General features: G+C 32.5%; 1 protein-coding gene across 8 annotated transcripts in view; it reads right to left on the minus strand.

The window, feature by feature from the left end:
- The window catches only part of PRKACB (protein kinase cAMP-activated catalytic subunit beta), a 131949-nt gene that overhangs the window by 32626 nt on the left and 78563 nt on the right, over window positions 1-20760 (minus strand). For 2 of the 8 annotated variants that reach the window (XM_023641769.2, XM_001497440.6), the window contains exons 2-3: window positions 6009-6070; window positions 3727-3855 (exon numbers count right to left, since the gene is read on the minus strand). In XM_023641769.2, coding sequence (XP_023497537.1) covers window positions 3727-3855; window positions 6009-6070 — 191 coding nt within the window. Of the gene's footprint in view, window positions 1-3726; window positions 3856-6008; window positions 6071-10338; window positions 10363-12074; window positions 12099-19783; window positions 20194-20378; window positions 20682-20760 lie in introns of those variants that run through there. The other 6 variants (XM_014740184.3, XM_014740185.3, XM_070267423.1 and 3 more) reach the window with 6 other exon arrangements.

Consider the following 20760-nt stretch of genomic DNA (forward strand, 5'->3'; position numbering starts at 1 on the left):
CAGAGTTCTTACTTCATTGAATAAACATGAGGAAGCTTTTTAAGGGAGTGAGTGAAATGATATGATATGACAAGAAACTTCGTTGGCAGTGAGGAGGCTGAATTAGGAGAAAGTGAAAAGTCTGAGGTTGTGGAAAATAATTAAGATGTTATTGTGAAAGCCCATTTGACATAAATGAGAAATCAAATTAGGTGGTGGGAGAAACGCTCTGAGGGGTCACAATACATTTTAAAGGAAAAACGAGTATGGGCACAGAAATCAGGTAAACCTGGGTCAATTCTTGATTCATCTTACCAGGTGTCTGACTTTGGAAAAATTATTTCAATAGAGAGGTTATTGGCTTCAAAGGGGATTAATGTCACACAAAGTTGTGGTGAAGATTCACTGATACAATAAATACAAAGTGCCTAGCGATGCTTGACACAGAGAGTGGAATAAAGAAATGTGATTGCCTCAATTTTTTTCACTTTCTTTAGTCTACCAAGGGTTAAAAGTTCCAGACGTTATCAGTTATTTAATCCTTAGTGTATACGTGTTTCCTCAGCTAGACAGCAAAATTCTTAATGATAGAGAACATGTCTTATTGATTATACCAATCTCTGACCTTTCTTTTCCTACCTTCCCTTTCCTCCACTAACCAAGAAGTGTACTTGGTATATACAAGGTGCTCTGCAAATGTATACAGTTGAATCAAACTAAATGGAATTCAGTTTTTGTTTCTTTTCAGCCTGATTCTCACCCAGTACCTCAATAAGGAAGAATGTGAAATAGCCTAAAACTTGCTTTGGAGGTTAATAATGAAAGAGGTTATCTGGTATACCTCGTTATTACTAGTGATTTCCTTAATTTCTGCAGTGGTTTTCTTCCCCTCACCCCAAACGCTATAAGATAGGAGAAGCCAAAAAGAGTTAATTGAAAGATTTGTGACTTTATTAACAGAAAAGAAGGTTATTATGGAGTGTTATTTTATTACTTAGCTTTAGCAAATTAAAGCAAATAAACTTGAAAAAATTTAGAACATAAATTCTTTGTCTGGGGGCTGGCCCCGTGGCTGAGTGGTTAAGTTCATGTGCTCCGCTTTGGTGGCCCAGGGTCTCGCCACTTGGGATCCTGGGCACGGACATGGCACTGCTCATCAAGCCATGCTGAGGTGGCGTCCCACATAGCATAAATAGAAGGACCTACAACTAGAATATGTGACTACGTATTGGGGGCTTTGGGGAGAAGAGAAGAAGGAAAAAAAACTTTGTCCGAATTATGAATAGATCCACAACATTGCCATAGAGGAAATGACTTAAAATGGCAGCTATTCTTCAGGGAAATACTCTTTTGTCATAATTTATCCATGAGGTAACCTTCCCAGTAACTTATTTAACAAGGCACTGTCTTACCAAAAAAGGAATTAAAAACTTCTTTCCTAAATACTTTAAAGCATAAAATGGCATATTTTGTAATCCTTTTAGTATTTTATGACTAAAGCACGTTCTATTAATTCCTTAAGAAAGATAACATAAAATATCAGAGGTTTCGAGATAATAACATTTTAATGACAGGTTTAATCAAAAATATAAATTTGAAGCATTTTGTTGTTGTTGTACTACCAACACAAGTATACAAGCCACTTAACCTCTCTGAGACTCATTACCTCATCTAGAAAATTATGGAAAGAAGTAGTTGATCTCTAACAGCTCCATGCTCAGATTGTACAAATTAGGTATGCAGAGCTCAAGGGTAAGCTGAAGGCTGGATAAGTGTACACAGGGAGAGGGTATGGAACAATGAAATGAGAAGAGGAGATCATCCAGTGATTGGGACTGGCATTCTTTAAAGAGTAGACAGAAGGAAAAAGATAAAACAAAACAGGAAAAGGCTCATAAAAACAAGAGCCCAGAGAGGCAGGAGCATAATCCAAAGAACATGGGGATGCAGAAGGCCAGGAACGAGACAGTTTCAAGGGAATGGTCAGCACAGCCATAGGCTCCAATAAAGTCACATAAGATGAGCAAAAAGAATCCACTGAACTTGATGATTAGGCCACTGGATTGGTGACCCTTGCCAGAGCCATTTCAACAGAGCAGCAAGAGGTTGGAGATGAACAAGGAGGCAGCTAAACTGAGGGCTGAAGAATGAATCGGAAGTGAGTTAGTGGACAGAGTGACTGTTTTTCAAGAAGCACAGTTAGAAAAGATATGTGAGGGGCTGGCCTGGTGGCACAGTGGTTAAGTGTGCATGTTCTGCTTAGGCGGCCTGGGGTTTGCAGGTTCGGATTCTGGGTGTAGACATGGCACTGCGTGGCAGGCCATGCTGTGGTAGGCGTCCCACATGTAAGCAGAGGAAGATGGGCACAGATGTTAGCTCAGGGCCAATCTTCCTCAGAAAAAATAGGAGGATTGGCAGATGTTAGCTCAGGGCTAATCTTCCTCGGGAAAAAAAAAAACAAAACAAAAAGGTATGTGAAAGAAGGCAGTAGACAAAGACGCACAACTAATGTGTGTATAGGTGTATTTAATTTTAGAGAAACTTAAGCCATTACTCCTTTTCATGTTAGAGGTTAGTTTTGGTTTTTGTTTTAAAGTAGAGGTTGGATTGGAACCTCTGACCAGTGTAATGCTGGGTTGTCAGTATGGTAGCTACTAGCCTCGTCTGGTTATTTAACACTTGAAATGTGGCTAATCCAAATGGAGATGTACTGTACATGTAAAACATACATCAGATTTTGAAGACTTGGTATGAAAAAAGAAGGTAAAATATCTCAGTGATTTTTATATTAATCACATGTTGCAGTAATATTTTAGATACATTGGGCTAAATAAAATCTACTATTAAAATTAATTTCATCTATTTCTTCTTACTTTTTTTAATGTGGCTACTCGAAAATGTGAAATTATATATGTGGCTCACAACATACTTCTGTTGGACAGCATTAGTCTGGCCACTATCTGTAACCCCGACTACCAGTTTAGTACCGATCTACATCCCAGTAAGCCAAAATGTCATTCTTGGGAACATAATATCTATAAGATAATAAATCAAGATTTGCCATTTTTCTTTTACTTTCCCTCAACTGTATGTGATTACTAGGAAAACAGAAGCTTAGTATTTAAAGCATGAATAATTCAGACACCTTGATTCATAGATACACTAATATGTGACAAATACTTAACATTTGCTTTTTATTTTAATTAATTTTTTATCAAGATATAATTGACATATAACAATATATTAATTTCCGGTATACAGCATAATGATTTGATATTTTTTATAGTATGTAGGTTTTCACATTTTTCCCTGCTTTAACTGCATTTAAATGAACCAAACTCAGTACTATTAAACAAGAGGGCTTCTACTGTCAATTAAACTAAGTCAAAATAAAATCACTCAATTTCTGTTACCTCAACCTAAGAATCAAATAATTGATCCCTGTACTTTTCCACAAGGCAGAATGTAGTAGAGATGCCTGTTCTTTATGTGTCGAATCCAAAATTTTGTTAGTGAACATACAGATACCTATTATGTATAAATAATTATTGAAATAATAATGTACCCCCATATACTAAAACTATTAACTATGTATCACACAGTCACAATAAATAAGAATGCAAATTAAATGCAACAAGAAAATTATTTGCAGGTGTCCATGGCAAGTCATGATATCGCATCTGTCTAATAATCTAGCTGATAAAACTGAAGTTTATCCTTCAGGCAAAAAACAACAAAGACACTGACCTTCTGCTTATCTAAGATCTTCATGGCATAATACTGTTCGGTGGCTTTATGTTTCACCAACATGACTCTTCCAAATGAACCTGTTCCAAGGGTTTTTTTCCTTTCAAAATCCTCCAGCCCGGCATTATTCTACATATACATGAAAAAATAAAATAAACTTTAAAGTTAGAATTTCTCAAAAAAAGACTATGATAATTATAATAGCTTTAGTGATATATAATGAGAATAACTTAATTTATAACTATTCATTTAAAAACAATACAAAAAGACTATTGAGATTCTAGGTTATTGGCTCTATTTTCCCTTTGAATAAGAAAAGCTCTAATAATTGAGAAGAGAATTATATTTCAAAACAAAGCATAATAGTAATGGGAGAAAACAAGATCCTCAGGTGAAATATTAATGGTCATATTCCAATATGAATTCCTAGTATTAAACTTCTAATAAATTCATTCCACATTTAAATAATTACAAACTGACCAGAAGTATACTGTCAAAGACAATCATGGAAGCCATACCGTATCAGTGCACTTGCAAATAATTGTAATACGCATAAACCGAGGGATCAGAGTCCTTCACTAGAGTTATCTCTGAAGAAAGCACTGTTTTACTTCATTTCTATCTTTATACGAGCTTATGGAACTAGATAATAACAGGATAAGAGATCCTATCGGCTTTCTCTCTCTGATGTTATAATAACCCAGTATTAGTTAAAACAGTAACAGTAAGGAAAGAAGAGTTCCTCATTCTCACAAAGATAGCCAAAGTCAGAGTCCCAAACAATAATCAGTCTCTTTTTCTCTTTGAATAGATGCTTTGTTATGAGTAAACATCTTTGTTTGGCTTTGACTATAATACAGAGGCAAAGAATTAGAGGCATCAATCTATTGAATTTGTTGCTGCCACAACAAAATGAAAATTACTAGGAATAAATTATGTGCTAAATAGCAACAAATAGTGATTGTTGACCCATTTGTTTAATAAGTTTTCATTACGAAGATCTCCATGAAAATCTTGGAGAAAATATTTCCAAGGGGCAGTCTGAACAGTGTTTAGCTTGAGAAAAAGGTAAGGCAATGTGAGTCTTACATAAGTGAGGAACCTGGCTAGCTACTGGTGTCCCCTGTAGTTGGATTTAATCTCTACTGCAAATCAAACCTTGCCTTTGGAGACACACGATAGCTTCTTGTTGAACCATTACAGAGAGTGCAAGCAACTCTAAATTTTTACTTATGAAACTTGTTTTCATCATATTTTAATTTCAAATTTCCAATAATTTAAATTGCCATAAGATTCTGTATCAATGAAGAAAGAAAAAACTCATTATAATTCTGATTGAATTATTTAATTTTATGGGTTAATATTTAATTTTTGGTTTTATGACTACAGATGTACTGAATGTTTAATATAGTTGACAACTAAATAATGGAAACCAACTTCATTAATAGACAACAGATCATCTCTTTTTGCCTGTCACTGCTTTTCATTCAAATATGCCATCTTTTTCTCACCTCCCTTAAAGATTCATGTTAGATGTCTAACTTTTTGTAATCAGTAGAGTGACTACATTTTAAATTACAGGTCATGCTATAAATCTTGGTAATGATGGCATCTTCATAAAACATAACATTATTTAGAATTAAATATTTTTTAGTGAAAAAATACTTGAAATAAAATTTTTGTGCTAGGAAAAAAGGTTTTAAAAATTCAACCTACTATTAGGTTCCTTAATTATTTATAACTTTGAAAAGAAATTTTTTTGTCAAGCATAGTTGGCTCTTTTTATACATAGTTTTTAGATCGTAGTTAAGATCTAAAGTACTTAAATTATATAGAACTTACTCCATCAAAACGTTTATGAATGGATCCCTGTGTACTTGGTATGTTGCTAATAGCCAAGTATTTGTGATTAAGAACTTGAAACTTGCACAATAGGATCCCTATTGTTGTAATTAATAAAAATAATAAATATGCTATCAAAGGCATAAACCAAAATTACCATAAATTAGAAAACATCAAGAATTTGCAGCAGTTTGGAAGTAGTATCAAAATTTACAATCAGTTATTATACTGAAAATTAGTTCCTTCTCCAATTTAGGTATACATAGAATTATTTATTAATAAATCAAAACAGTGTTACGGCAAAATTCCCATGCTAAGCTTACACTTATTAAAGCTACTTGAAAATTAAAGTTTCTGAAGTAGTAAATTACTTAGGCAAGAACCATGATTTTACTTAACACAGGATTTTTAAATTGTAGAAAATTTTAAACATTCCTTACCTGAGCAGGATTTTCCCATTTTTTTAAAAAGTCTTCTTTGGCTTTAGCTAGAAACTCTTTCACTGAAAATATATAAAAAAAACAAATTTCGTCTTGTAAGAACACATATTACAGATAAATATACTTGCTTAAAAAACACAGACATGTCAACTATGGTTGCCATGAAACATGTATTCACAACCATAATACACTAGAGAGTATTTAGTTTCTATAAACAAGAAGCAAACACTTTCTCAAGTTTCTAAGAATCTCTAATACTGTTCTACAGGAAGACCACTTTGATAATTTCAAATCTAATAATAAAAACACTGTTCCTGAAAACATACCTGGAAATAATATAAAAAATATTTAAAAATATACAAATAAGCCAGCAGTTATATTAACAGAGGCTTTAAACATAAGAACTAAAACCATCTGGAGAATGTGAACCTGTTGATTTGTGGGGTTTCAACAGTAATTAACTTTGATAAAGGGCTGTATTCAGGTATAAGGATTTATGTTATCAGATTTGTGTTCTCTTTACTAAAGATAGAGAGAAAAGGGAAAGAAAACACAGACTAACACATAAAGGATACCCACAAAGACTTTAAAACAAAACAGAATACATCACAAACAAAAAACCCAAATAGCTTAAAATCTCATTCTAAATTTGGAGCAAAACTAAATGTCTGAATACCTAATTTAAAATGTACACTAAAGTAAAGAAATTCAAAACTAGGTGTTTATACAGTGATCAATAATAGCCAAATTATTTCAAAGAGCTGTGGTTTGAACTTTTAGATTTGTTAAATATGAATCATTTAAAAGGATTCCTCTTTTTCACTGTCTTTCCACAAAGTTAACAATGACTTCTGTTTACAAGACGACTTCAGGTGTTTAAAAATAAATAATAGGAAAAAAATTCCAGAGACCTTAAACAGCATAAACAAAATGTGTCCTTGTTCCTATAGTTAGCTATGAGAGCAAAACCTGACTACACAAGAAGTAATTATTTTAGTCTTTCTTTTTGTTCAAAGTTCCCAATATTTCTCTGACATCTGAATCTATAAATAAAGAAGAAAGCAGGATTTAAATAATGTTAAAATAGTAAAAGGCTAAAGTGAACTTAGAGGGGAACACCGGCATTTATTTCAGAAATATTAAGAGTGATGATGATAATGATGATGAAAAGACAGAATTAAAAGTGGAAGCGAGGGGCTCACAAATTCTTTAAGATCATCTAATGATGTAATGGTATTAAAGAGAGGCATTTTAAGGTACACATTATTTTTTTCCTCCTTTATCCCCAGTGAAATACCTTTGGCAAAACACTGTGACTAACCAAAAAGGCTGTTGGCATTCTAAACATTTTGAGACTTCAAAATGGTGACGACACCAAGAGCAGACATTAGTTTTTAAGTAACACTAGAGTGCGCATTTCTGAAGACATTATTACTACTTTATATAAACTGTCACTTGTATTTGCTGTAAAATAATCTGAAAACACTTGTAGAAAATTTGAGAAAAACAATTTTTAAAATTAGAATCTTCCCGTTGTATGAAAATCTCATCCACCAAAACAATGAATCAAATAATTGCACATAATTATGCAAATATGATCTAGTTCCTCCCAAGGGTGGATTTGGGGGTGGAAAATTCTTACAATTTCTTCAGGTTCAGGATGGTTCAAGTCATCTTACTTCTACAAGTTACTAGTTGCAACTGAAGAGTGGTTTTATAAGCAAGATTTTTTTTTTGGGTGTGTGTGTGTGGAGCAGACATATCTGCACATGGCACTGACTGAGAAGTGTCAGCTATGAAGTAAATTACAAACATAATTTATTGCTAAATGCAACTGTGGCTTTTAAGAAACAACAACTTGTGATTTCCAAAATATACCTCTGATTTCTTTTGAAAAATATTTTTAGTTATTTTCTATTTATAGAACTTGCACATCAAGTTGCAGTATAAACTCTCCAGATGCCTGCATGAGTATAGATAATTTGGAGACAAGAAAGAGAATCAGGGAAAGAAAAAAATATCCCTAACATCCTGTTTCAGCTTCTCTTGTCACTTCCTGCTAAGTGGATCTGGAGTTAAGAAAAAAGTAACTGGTCAAAGGAAGGACTGGTAGTATTTGCCAAATTGAAAGAAAATTTCCTTTTTCCTGCTTAGTGAATGAGCTGGAGGAAAAATTTCAAATGCTACTTAATTTCATTCACTAATAGGATATTGAGGAAATTCTCTGAAATATTCTCTGTACTCATCAATATCCCAAGTTTACTGTCAAGTTACACTGTAGAAAGTAAATACTTCTCATAAAGGTCTTATTTGAAAATTATCAGAAAAGGGTATGAATCAAAGATATTAAATTTTGTCAATTATTTCAATTATTTCAGTTCCCTTTTAGAGTAAGGATAAGCATTAATTATAATGTCATTAAATTTCCAAGAAAATTCTGTTCCTGAAACACTTTTTTGTCATATATGTATATATATATACATATGAAATATCTAGTTTATATGTGCACTATTTAGATGCAAAGATGAACCTAGTTAACTCTTTGTAAAAATATAAGTTAGCTAAAATATACATCTTATAAATATATACACCAAAAATAAAATCTTTCACAATATGCTGGATTATGATTCTAAAACAACAGGTAATCCAGAACCACACATACTTGCTTTGCACTTTATTATTTTATTATTTGCATTTAAATTCACTGGTGAATTTAACTTTCTAAATGCTTTTCTCTGGTTATTTCCAAAATTTTTATCCACTGGCATAAGGTGTTGGCAGCTAATTAATAAAATGAGTGGTAGGAGAGAGAGAGACAAAATTCAAACACGGCAGCACATTCAATCCAGAGTTCCCTATAAAATATACCTGAAGTTCTCAATTTTTTAGTTTTCTTGTTGTGTTCTAATACATAAGCCATATCTATATTTTACCATTTAAACCACTGTGATATCCTGAAATAGCCACAGGTTTCGGAGCTTAGCACATCTGAATTAGAATATTGGCTCCAATACTTCCTAGCTATGCGATCATGGGTACTTATCTACAAAGCATCAAAGAGTGATTAGTAACTCTCCTTAGGAAAAAATACCTCAGTGAAGGATTTTTCTGAAAATATATTTTGTTCTGTATTGGTCAGTACTGGAGCAAACGAGGTACTATAAAAATGAGAAGGACACACCAAAAACTAACTCACTTTCTTCCTAGGAGTATACATTTCAATTATATTTATTTTCCAAATAAATTTATTTTCTCTTCAGTTGGTATCATTTAAGGAGTCTAATCACGGTGCATTCTAAAGAAATGAGCATACCAAAAGAATTTATATGTTCACCCAGGATTGGTTTGTAGGAATGTTTATCCACATTTATAAGATGAAGAAAGAAGAAATAAAGTGACAATTTTTATGCATTTCCACAAGTACGTAAAGAAACAATTCTTATCACTCTCAAAATATTTTTGAATATGTTTATCCACAGGACATAGTTTAAAAATTGGATTACAAAGTTCATTTTAAACAGTAGGAAAATTTATTAAAAATTCAAGTATGGCATATCTTTATTCCATGTTATTCAGATAATTCTATAATAAATAACATTTCACTAACTACGTTTAGTAAATTTATTTATTAGGCATTTTTGGGTTTTGTGTTAGGTAAACTAGATTACTGTTTATTATAAAAAGAGCATGTTGTTAGTTATAGTATGCCATTATCCATTGCTTAAAAGAGGTCATCATTCATGTTTTGTAAGAAGAGTTTAGAAATCTATTCCTATATAGATTACAACTACTCCAGATGTTGAATTATCCAGCCTCTGTGCAATGAGATGTCACCTCCCTCTTTTATACCTGTTTTACAATAAAAGCACAACTTTACTTAACTTTTATTTAATGAATGTCAGAAAAATAGACAAGAAACAAACAGAAAATGAAACAAAATAGAATATAAACTTCCTAGGGAAAATACCCAATTAAAATATTAGCTGTTTTATTCAAAATTTACAACAGTATATTTTCTTTCAAAAACCAATGATTAACCAGGGTTATCTAAGTTAAGTGGGGTATAGTAACCTGTCTTCTGCTACCCTGTACACCTCCTACTACTTCACAGTGCTATATTTGTTGTCTCTAAAATATCACACAAGGAACTGTAATATACATCATTTCTATAGATAAAACTCAACAAGCCATTTTCTCCATCAACTAAAATATTTTATTAACTCAGCATACTTTATAAAAATATAAATTTCTGGGGAGCAGAACAACTTGCAAACAACTGAATAAAAAGTCTTAAAGGTAACATTTGTTTTATTAAAAAGTAGTTGCCTACCAGATACTTCTGAAGAGGAGCAAGCTTGTATCCAAAAAATAAATTAAACAATGATTAAATGACACTCATAAAAACAACATATTAGCATGAAATCACCTATACACATTTTCTTAGAATATTATGTACAGAAATAAAATATTAATGCAGAAACTCAATAATCTGACTGCACATATTCAAACAGAACATTTTAAAGTTAAACGGTAAAGAAATAAAATCAATAATTATTGTTTAGTGCCCAAATCAGTACCATTCTAATTCTCATTAAAACAACTAAGAAAAATTTTAACTCCTCATAGCAATAGTGCTAATAATATTAAGTAGCATATATTGAAATACATATCCTATAATTATTGTAATACCATTTCTGTACTTCTGTTATTTATTTGAAACTCTACTATAGGAAAGACAATTTGAATTATAGCACTTTGTTAACTCCCTTCTGAAAGACACTAGTAAATATTTCAGGCATTTTACTTCCTTGGTGCTGGTTTAACAATCTTTTCAACAACATTTATTGAGTACTGTTTAGTGGTGCCAGAAACTGAGCTAGACTCTGGGAACATACAAAGAATAAACATATCTCCACTATAAGGAGATGAGAAGCTAATGGGGAGAGAGGTGAACCATTACAACAGAATGAGATAAGGACTACAACTAAGGAAATTATAAGGTGCCAAAAGAGCTTGAAAGAGAAAATTCTTGGGTAGTAAGGTAAGGCTATTTATAATAGAGGACACAGCATTTGAGCTGAATCTTGAAAAATAAAGAGTTCCTCTGGCAGATGAAGTTCAGGAAGAAGACATTCTGGGCTGGGATGATCTTGTATAAAAGGCATGAGCATTGTTTATCCAGGAAATGGTAAGTGACTTGTGATTGCTGCAGCAAAAGGTAGAAGTGTACAGCAGCAGTGGGTGGTGACGTGTATCAGCAAGAAGGTACTCAATCATGGAGGTAATTGTTTGCCATGGTGATGCTTTTCCTTGTGTGGGAAGGAACAGGAGTAATCTGAGTTATTCACAATTGCTAGACTCTATTTCTTCTGGGAAATAGGAAGCAAGATCACTTGCTAAGGAAGAGGGGAGCCAGATGGAGTAAAGAGAGATATGGGTGGGGATTAGAGGCTTGAGTATTTTAAACCTTGATAACTATCTATGTAGGGTATAAGAGAGGGGCTATTCCTCTAAAATTTTCTATTAGGGAAAGAGCAAGTATTAGGTCCTATAAGAAATTATATGTTTCTTAATAGTATCTTTTTTGGTAATAATAGTTTAAAATTTTTTTACTGAACAGATTATAATTCATGGGCCCCCTAACCTCTTTGTAGTTAAACTTTTTTATCTTCCTTCTTTACCTTAATAAAGAAATTATTGTATTTAAGAGTTATTTAGGGTGTATCAGAAAGCACAAAACAGGATGAAAACTGGGGTAAAATACCTATGAAAACACCAAGTTCTACCAACAAATATGAGAGAACAGTACAATCCCTTCCAAAACTTCTGGGAAGTATAAATCTAGTAGAGTGTAATAGTCTGTCCTCTGTCACCCCTACTTTAAACACTCACCTCTTTAGAGCTCTATGTTCGCTTTTTCTAAGAATATCACCCAACACACACATTCTACTACAAATATTCTCGATAAACTAAATATAAAACATTCTAGTTGCCACAAAATAACTCATAAAATCCAATTTATAGTAACAAAGCAACAGAATTATTCTGTAAAAAGTGGTTTCCTACCAGATGCTTCTGATGATTTGCGTGCTTGATCAAAAAGAATAAACAGATTAAACAACATAAAATAACATACTCGCAATAAGTTACCCATCCATATATGTTCATTAGTATATTTACACATAGAAACAGAATGAAAAATACTTGAGCATACATATTCAACAGTGTTTTATATAAGGATTATAACAAATTCTTTGGATATGTATACGTTTTTAATCAACCAAAACCCTACTCTGGAATAGCGTTAGTGAAATATCATACTTTATCCTTTTAATCTGGGGAGCAATTGTGTTCACTTTGCTGAACAGACACATTATCTGCTTCACCATATTCAAGCATGTTCATTCAAAGCAAATTCACTTTAACTTTAAAAATGATAGTGGGTATTTAAAAAACCTTTAATTACTGCAATTGTATCTGAGCAGTAGAGTGGATGAGACCATGTCTACTTTTATCTTCTAAGGTATCAGACTTGCACAAAGTCACACATGAATGAATGTTTGGAAATATAATAGGCCATAAAAGCCACATTTCCTATTGCGATATTTATTTTACTCTTCTTTCCTCTCCTTACGCTTTCTTAATAGTTAATTCTTTGTCAAGTCTTGGTTACAAGTGAACAGTATAATTGACTGTTTCACTAAACTGTTAAAAAAACACTTTTGGTGAGACATATATTTAAATGATCAAATAATAGAAATACATACATTAATTATTTTACTAGTATCTACATGAACAGATGGATACACTATGAATCCACATAGCGCTCATTCACAACTAATCACATGTACATGCTTTCTCTCCCAACTTGCTCTCTATCTAGGGATGCCGTAGATTTTCTAGGCCATCCAAGCCATGTTTGACTGGAGATGTTCCCTATAGGATTTTGTAATAAAAACTTAAACTAAATTTATAGTCATAAAACTAATGACCCAGGGAATCTTTGAAATGCACTTTACCTCCTTAATTGTTCACTGAGACCTGTTCTTGGAGGAATATTATATCTACCACAATCCCATGCTAAAGATTTTCCATTTGATTCTGAATTCAAATATTCTGTCCTATTAGCAGACAGTGTAGAGCTAGGAGTGGATCCCTAGATGACAGGATATGAACATTTTCAACTTAACTAGATAGTAGTAAGTGGCTCAATAAATGGTTGTGCCAATTTATACTGGTACTATATCCCTGATGATCCTTATCCTCAACAAAATATGTTACTATTAGACTTTCTAATGGGTATGAAATCATATCTTCTTGTTAAGAATTAGGTAAATATATCTCAGAATTTTATAATTTTTTCCCCTAAACGTCTTTAATCACTCTTTTATTAGATTTATTCCTAGGTTCTTTAGAACTTTGGTTGCTGTTGTAAAGGGGATAATTTTAAAAATTACTATCCGTTGCTAATGTATAGCACATAGTTCATGTTTACGTATTGATTTTACCTGGCAATCTTGCCAGACTCTCTTATTAATTCTAAAATGACATTGGTAGAGTCTCTTGAATTTTCTATGAAGGCAATCACATATCAACTGTGAATGATGACAATTTTGTTCCCTCCATCTTTTTCTTGTCTTACTGTACAGATTATGATTAACAGTGCAATATTGTACAGAAACAGATAATAAGCACCCTTTTCCTGTTCTTAACTTTAGAGAAAATGTTTCTAACTAATTTTCTTTTCCCATACTTTACTTGCAAAGCTACACTAGACTTAGTAAATTAATTTAAGAATATCTCCTCCTTTTCAGTTCTTTGGAAGATTTTGTACAAGACATAAATTTTTGTTTTTTGAGTATTTCTTAAAAGTTGACTGTAAAACTGTCCAGTCCTAATTTTGTTAAGTTTTGAATAAAGATTTTAACTATGATTAAATCTCAAATAGGTACAGTTCTAATCAGTTCTTTTAAGTCTTTTCCATGAACTTTGGCTCTGTTGTGTCTTTACTTTCTATTCCACTGATTTTTGCTCATGTCTTTATTAGTTTTTCTTCTTTTGATTAACCATGCTGTGCTTTTTCTAACTTGTTTACTTAATGTCTTTCTCCTTTCCTAATATAAGCATTTAAAAATATGTCTCTAAATCTACTTTAGCTGCATCCCACAAGTCTTGATGCACAGTTGAATTTTAAATTTATATTATGACCCAATTCTTGACCTGAGAGTTATCTGAATTTTTTACATCCCCAAACATAACATCTGTGTGTGTTCATTTGTTTAATTAGTCTTTTATTATTGATTAAACTTAATTGCTTTGTGGTCAGAGACCACGGCATATATATCAATTCTTCAAAATATTTTGAATATGTTTAGTTGTAAAATCAATTTTCTAACTGTTCCATATATTTGCGTACTCTTCAATTACTAGGATTCTCTCTATATATCTATAAATCTTATGTATTTACAACTTCTCCTTATAATTGGGTCAATTTTGTTTTAGATATTTTGAGGCTATTTTAGAGGTGCATACAACTTTTTTCTCTTATTTCATATATTTTTTAACATGATTATTAATTTAAAATGGTAGCCTGTATGTGACAATTCTACTCTCCGACATTCTTTGGAGGGTCTAATTCTATTGTACCTGCTGAATATCATTTATAGTAGATTTGTTTGTGTGTGTGTATGTATCTATTTTGATTTTGGATTGTGAACTCAAAGTTCAGTGGGGCTTTATCTGTGAGAAACCTACAGGGCTTAACTTGAGGATATGTTTTGTATTAGCTTCTGTCTGGCATCCAGTGGATGTTACTTAGCCTGGGACTGTTAACAATAATGTATTTTATTTTATTGGCCATTCATAGACGACACAGTTAATACAGATTAAACCCTGAAATCTACTGGAGGAGAAGCAGTTGATTACAAATTCTCAGGAGAGGCATCCCACACACATGCGCACACACACCTCCCCCGTCCCCAGGAACCTAAGCCAAGAAATACAAGCTTCCTTATTTTCTCCCTCTGTCAGTGGAGAGGTTTTATTTTCTAATCTATGCTTTCACTGAGGCTACAATCCTTTGAGGATTCAGGCTTTATTTAGGAGTCTAAGAAATCCCAAGTTTATGGATCAAAGACCTTGTCTTTTGTCTCTGTGAGGCCACTTAAAACGAAAGCCCTTTGGTTACTGAGGTATGAATGTCTCCTCAGGGTAGTCAAAATATGCTCCCCTTTACAAGCCTGGTTTTCATTTACCACTTCACCTTTTGCACACTGAGGATTTCTATTCTTGTAAGTTTAGCTATTCATTTAAAGGGATGCTTGTTATATTTTATTCAGCATTTCTAGGTGCTGTTGTATCTTCAGTAATTTTTGCTTTAGAAGAATTTTCAAATTATCTAATCTCCAATTTTTGGATTTTTTTTCTTTAAAAGACAAGCTCCGTGTTAAATTGTAAGATGCAAAGAGACCTAGATGTTTGTGGAATTCATTTTTTATCCTTGAATCAAAACTTCCATCAGATATATTTAAGTGTTGGTGTTTTTGTTAATCTTTGTCAAAATACAATGAGCTCTTTGAGCTCTTTCAATCTGTAGATTCAGGTTTTCTTCAACTAAGTAGTTTTTCTGAATCATGTTTTTTATTATTGCTTCTGTTCTATTAGTCATTATCCGTTTTGAAGGAGTACTATTCATTCAATTTGTAGAGTTTCCTACTTTCATCTAACATAGTTTTCACCTCATAATTTTTATCCTGTCCATTCCCCCTACATTCTGGTAGGCTTTATCAAGCTAGTTTTCACACCATTAATTTATTTTCCTGTAGTGATTATTTTGCTCTTTAACGCTTCTAATGCAGCTTTATATTCTGCAAATGCCAGGTTCATTTTCTTATAACCTTCCCTTATCATGTCACTATTGCTCTTCTTTTCCATTCCTGCTTCTCAGTCAGTTCTCTTTTCATCCTAGCCTCTTGTTTTATCTTCTTATTTTTCATGTTTTATTTCACAGATTCAATGTTCACTTGAAATTTTTAGGAATTCAACACAAATACTATCTATAATATCTTATTTTTATCCCCCCAAATATTTTCTATCAAAAGTTCACTGTCTTCCTCTTGAAGGCTGTGATTTTATCTTTTAATCTTCTCTTTTATAGGCTCCATGTTGTTGCTTTTCTTGTTTATTCATTCACGAACAACGAGAAGTCTTTCAAATCTTTACAAATGCCCCCAAATAAAGTGGATCCTCTCACATCCTACTTGGGTGTGTTAGAATCAATTTCTCAGATCTTTTAGTTGACACACATTTACATTATCAGTTAAATAACCTAGTGACTTTCAGACAGGAATAGAGCCAGGACTATAAGGTTTCTTGCTGGTGGTGATGCCCACCACTTCAGGGAAGAGCCCCGTCACATCTGGAAGAAGAAAAGCCACTTTTTCAACTTGGAATAGCCTAACAAATTCTTGGTTGTCCCACTGTAACTGTATTAAAATGAAAGTAACCAGCAGTGTTGGATCTTCTACTCATCTCCCCCACAGTTTTTCTTATAAGCCTCATCCTTCCACGTTAGTGAAGGTGAAACTCCTGTTTCTTTTCCATAAAGGCAAGCTACTCAAAGTAAAACCTTTAGTTAAATTTTGCTGTCTGATTTTCAATTTGATACTGTATATTTGTGGGTGTAAGTACCCTTCTTTAATTCCAAGACTGATACACCGTTTTTCCAGTTTTGTGTTCTTATATTTTCAATCTAGAAAATATAGATGTAGAAAGGGGAATTAATTAAATGCTTGTGCTCAAGTCTGTAACTTTCCTGTAATTCACAGCAGGTTAATGCCTTCGTCTTTGAAGATTTCCCTTCAGCTACAGCTAGGCCAATCAGAGTTCTCATCTGGGATTTTGATATAATGATGCTGGTTATGTTCCAATAAGCAAATGAACCAAAAAAAAATAGGCGACTGTTATTTTTCATTGATAATGTAAGAAAAGTGTTCAAATATGCAAAAAGTGGATAATTTTTAGCCATTCATTTATTCTACAAGAATTTAAGAGTTCATTACTATGTTTGGGGCACTGGGGTAACTATTGGAAATACACAGACGAACACGGCACTATCCTCGACTTAAGGAATTCAAAGTTTGGAGATTGAAAACCAACATGCAAATATATAATATCAATATAATGTAAATAATTGTTATAGTTTACAAGTTTGCTTTGTGAGTATGGGGGTGAGGGGAATCATCTAACTCTAAAGAGTCAGTGATAGAGGCACTGAAAAGCATAGTTGGTTTTCAGAATTTTTATAATAAAAGATGTAATTATGAAAAGGTAGCAAGGAATATTATGTAGTATAGTATGGCTAAATAAGAATTTTATGAGAGATGCAAATAAAGCCAGAAAGGTAGGTCACTGATCTTGTATCCCTACTAAGGAGTTTAACCTTTACCTTAGAGACAACAAGGAGTATCTAAAAGTTTCCATGCTGGGTTAAGAAATGGGCATATTTGCATTTTTAAATGGTAGCATGGAAAATGGCCTGGAGGAATATAAAACTGGAAGCTGAGAGACCAGTGAAGTAGTTACTGCACTAGGGTTGAGAAGACATAGAATGCCTGGTCTAAAAGCATTCCCAGTGTCAGTGAGACCGGAGAAAATTGAGTGATTTCTGAGACATTTCTGACGTAGAATCAATAGAAATTAATGACTGAGTGCATGTCTTGGGGGTAAAAAACCAAGTTAGGACTGACTACAAGGTTTCTGTTTTAAGTTCCTGTACAGGCAGTGGGATCATTAACAGAAATCAGAATCAATTAAAAAGGAGCAGATTTGGAATGGAGAGAGAAAATTCTCTTTTGAATGTTCAGGTAACAACTGAAGATGTAGGCATGGATGAGATCACTCAGAGAGAATGTTGCACTAAAAGAGGGTCAAAGATAGATTCCCAGAGAAAACTCACATTTAATAGGTAGAAAGGAGAAAATGAATAGCTTTTTAACTAGAGAAGTACCACATACACATAAATATCACATGTATAGCTATAGACTTAGGAAAAAAGATCTACCATTTGCTTATTTTTACAAATAAAATCACACTTCACTTGTAATTTTCCACATTTTGAAATGGCTAAGGCAAACACTTATGACATGAGTAAAATTAGTTGAAATTGGACAATCCTGAAAAAGTCAGAATGTCTAGTGATTACTACGATTCCTGTGGTAGAAAAGGCTATAAGGGCAGGCTAATATGATCAAACACATCAAATACCATCTGAATAATCCATAGCTTTCTTGAAAGAAAAATAAAGCAATAGAGAAGCAGCAACAATTTTCTTTGGTTAAAACCAACACATACAATTGTAAAACCTCTAGAATACCACAGTGGTTACCTAAAGATGCTGTTATATACCAAACTTTCAAAGAGAAAACACACTTTGGCTAGATTCAAAGAAATCTAACATTTTAAGTATAATAACCAGGTATATTCAGTTTTGATATCCACAAAAACCTAAGGAATGTTAACATGTTCATTTTGTAATATTAGCCCAAATTTAAACCACTAGATCAGAAAGATCTATCTACTAACAGGAAAATAACAATAATGATTCTTAATATTTTACATGTAAAAATGTTCTTTTAATCTCTAATATCATCCTATAAACAAATATCTAACAGTGTTGAAGAGGTTTATGTTATATGGCAGGATAAAAAATATTTATTGGCAATAATGAGGTGATACCCAGTTATAGAATAAAGATTCACCTATTTTGAATTCTATCATTATATAGTAAAAATCCAACTCTCTCTGGTTCTGAATTCCAATTCCAATCTTTTAAGTGTAAATTATAATAGACTTTTATGTTGTAAGAAAAACCATATAACACTTCTCCTAAAAATGTATCTGATTCAAAGGTTAGCTTATAAACATCTTCTTTTAGTTAAGTAAAAAGATGCTAATGAATTATGCTCGAAGCAAATATTTCTCACTCTAACAACAGGATATCTATTTTTAGCTGCAGGTTTGGCTTAAAGTGAACAGCTTTTACCCTATGATAAACTGCAGTACATACTGTAGTACATTTTCTCAAAAAATATTTTTGGAAATGTTTAGAAAAAAATATTGTTACACAATCATATTATAAAAACAAAAAAGGAAACTAATTATCACAAAAGTACTTACTCTAACAAATTATTTCCCAAAATAAATTCTTCCTGGAAATTTTAGCAAAGCCTCCAAAACCAAAATGCACATATTTATTTCATCATTGAATCCCTATTTCTCAATGAATTGTAGTTAAAAGCAACGAATAAATCAACAAAATTTTGGCAGCATCTTATTCAAGATTAGTATTTTTTTATATAATCAAAGAGACGCTAACAAACAACAATTAATATTAAAATGACAAAGCCAATAAAAGGAGATTTTAATTATTTTTAGGATCAGATACTAAAAAACTCCTCTCTTATCATGGTGGGTCTTTTACACACTAAGTTATAACACAATTAATAAGAATAGTATTTAATGAATACAATAAATCAATCCACAGAGAAAATTAGAAACTGATTATTGGTATTCACTATTAATAGTGGTATTATTCACAGTTCTTAATGGATTTTAAAAGCAAATTACTATAATGCCTAAATGCAAAAGCATCAACAGAAAATGTAATTCACTTTAGCTTTGGCTTTACAACTGCCCCTTTAAAAAATATTTTTTTCTCTTATAGTTAAATATTTTAAAAAAATATATAGCTGCAGAGTCTCAAAGAGCATACTTACCACTCATGATGAAAACCAACCTTTCCAAAACATATTGCTCAAAACAACAATCCAACAGCAAAGGGAGTTATGCTAATCTCTAGAGGTAGAAGAACCGAGGGTGTAAACACACACACTGGAACATGCAGCACACAGAAAATGAAAAGAGCTTTCTTTTGTTTTAAAAAGAAAAGCCCCTAGAAGCAAAGCATAACTGCCCAGCATAAGATATCACTCGTAAACATCAGATTAATGCCAAAGATGTGTATAACTAGATTTAATTTCTTTCAATCTAGTTATCGTAGCTTCCTTCAAATACCACTAGAACAACTCAAAATGGCAGGGAGAAAATGTTCGAACCAGGATGTATAAGATGTTCTCAATTATATCAGCATGAGTTGTTACCACGGCAACATTAGACCAGAATTATCGGTTCACTTGTAACCAAGGAGTATCTTTTCTAAATCTTTAATCAACCAAGACAAATAAAATACCTTTTTATTTTAGAGCCACATGATTTTTAAAATTACCACATTTCTTAAATTTAACCACATATTTACCCTTTTTACATCTTTCAAAGACATAAAAAAAATTGCTGTTTTCTTCAAATACTCACACAATCCCATGTTGAACCTGGCAAGGAACAAACAGCAGAATGATTGCACCTAAACGTCTTTCAATTACACCAGCTCTTACTGCTAGCTGCGGACCTCACTGATATTAAAATGCTGTGTGCTGTTGCTAGTGACTATTGGCGATGAATCTTATTGCCCAGATCGCTGATAGCTTTCATTTTTCATGAGCCAGAAAGCTATACTGCAGCACAAATGTTAACCATTTAAACATTGTGTATTATGGAAGAGACAAAATACAATACTATATATATCTTCATTTACAAAGGAGAATCACAGAATAAGTTATTTATAAACTTCACTTAAATTCAGCATTACAAACAGTATCAGATGCCACTTACATGGTTTTCAAAAGGGGGACTACAC

This window comes from Equus caballus, chromosome 5 (assembly GCF_041296265.1).
Source record: "Equus caballus isolate H_3958 breed thoroughbred chromosome 5, TB-T2T, whole genome shotgun sequence".
Lineage (NCBI taxonomy): Eukaryota > Metazoa > Chordata > Mammalia > Perissodactyla > Equidae > Equus > Equus caballus.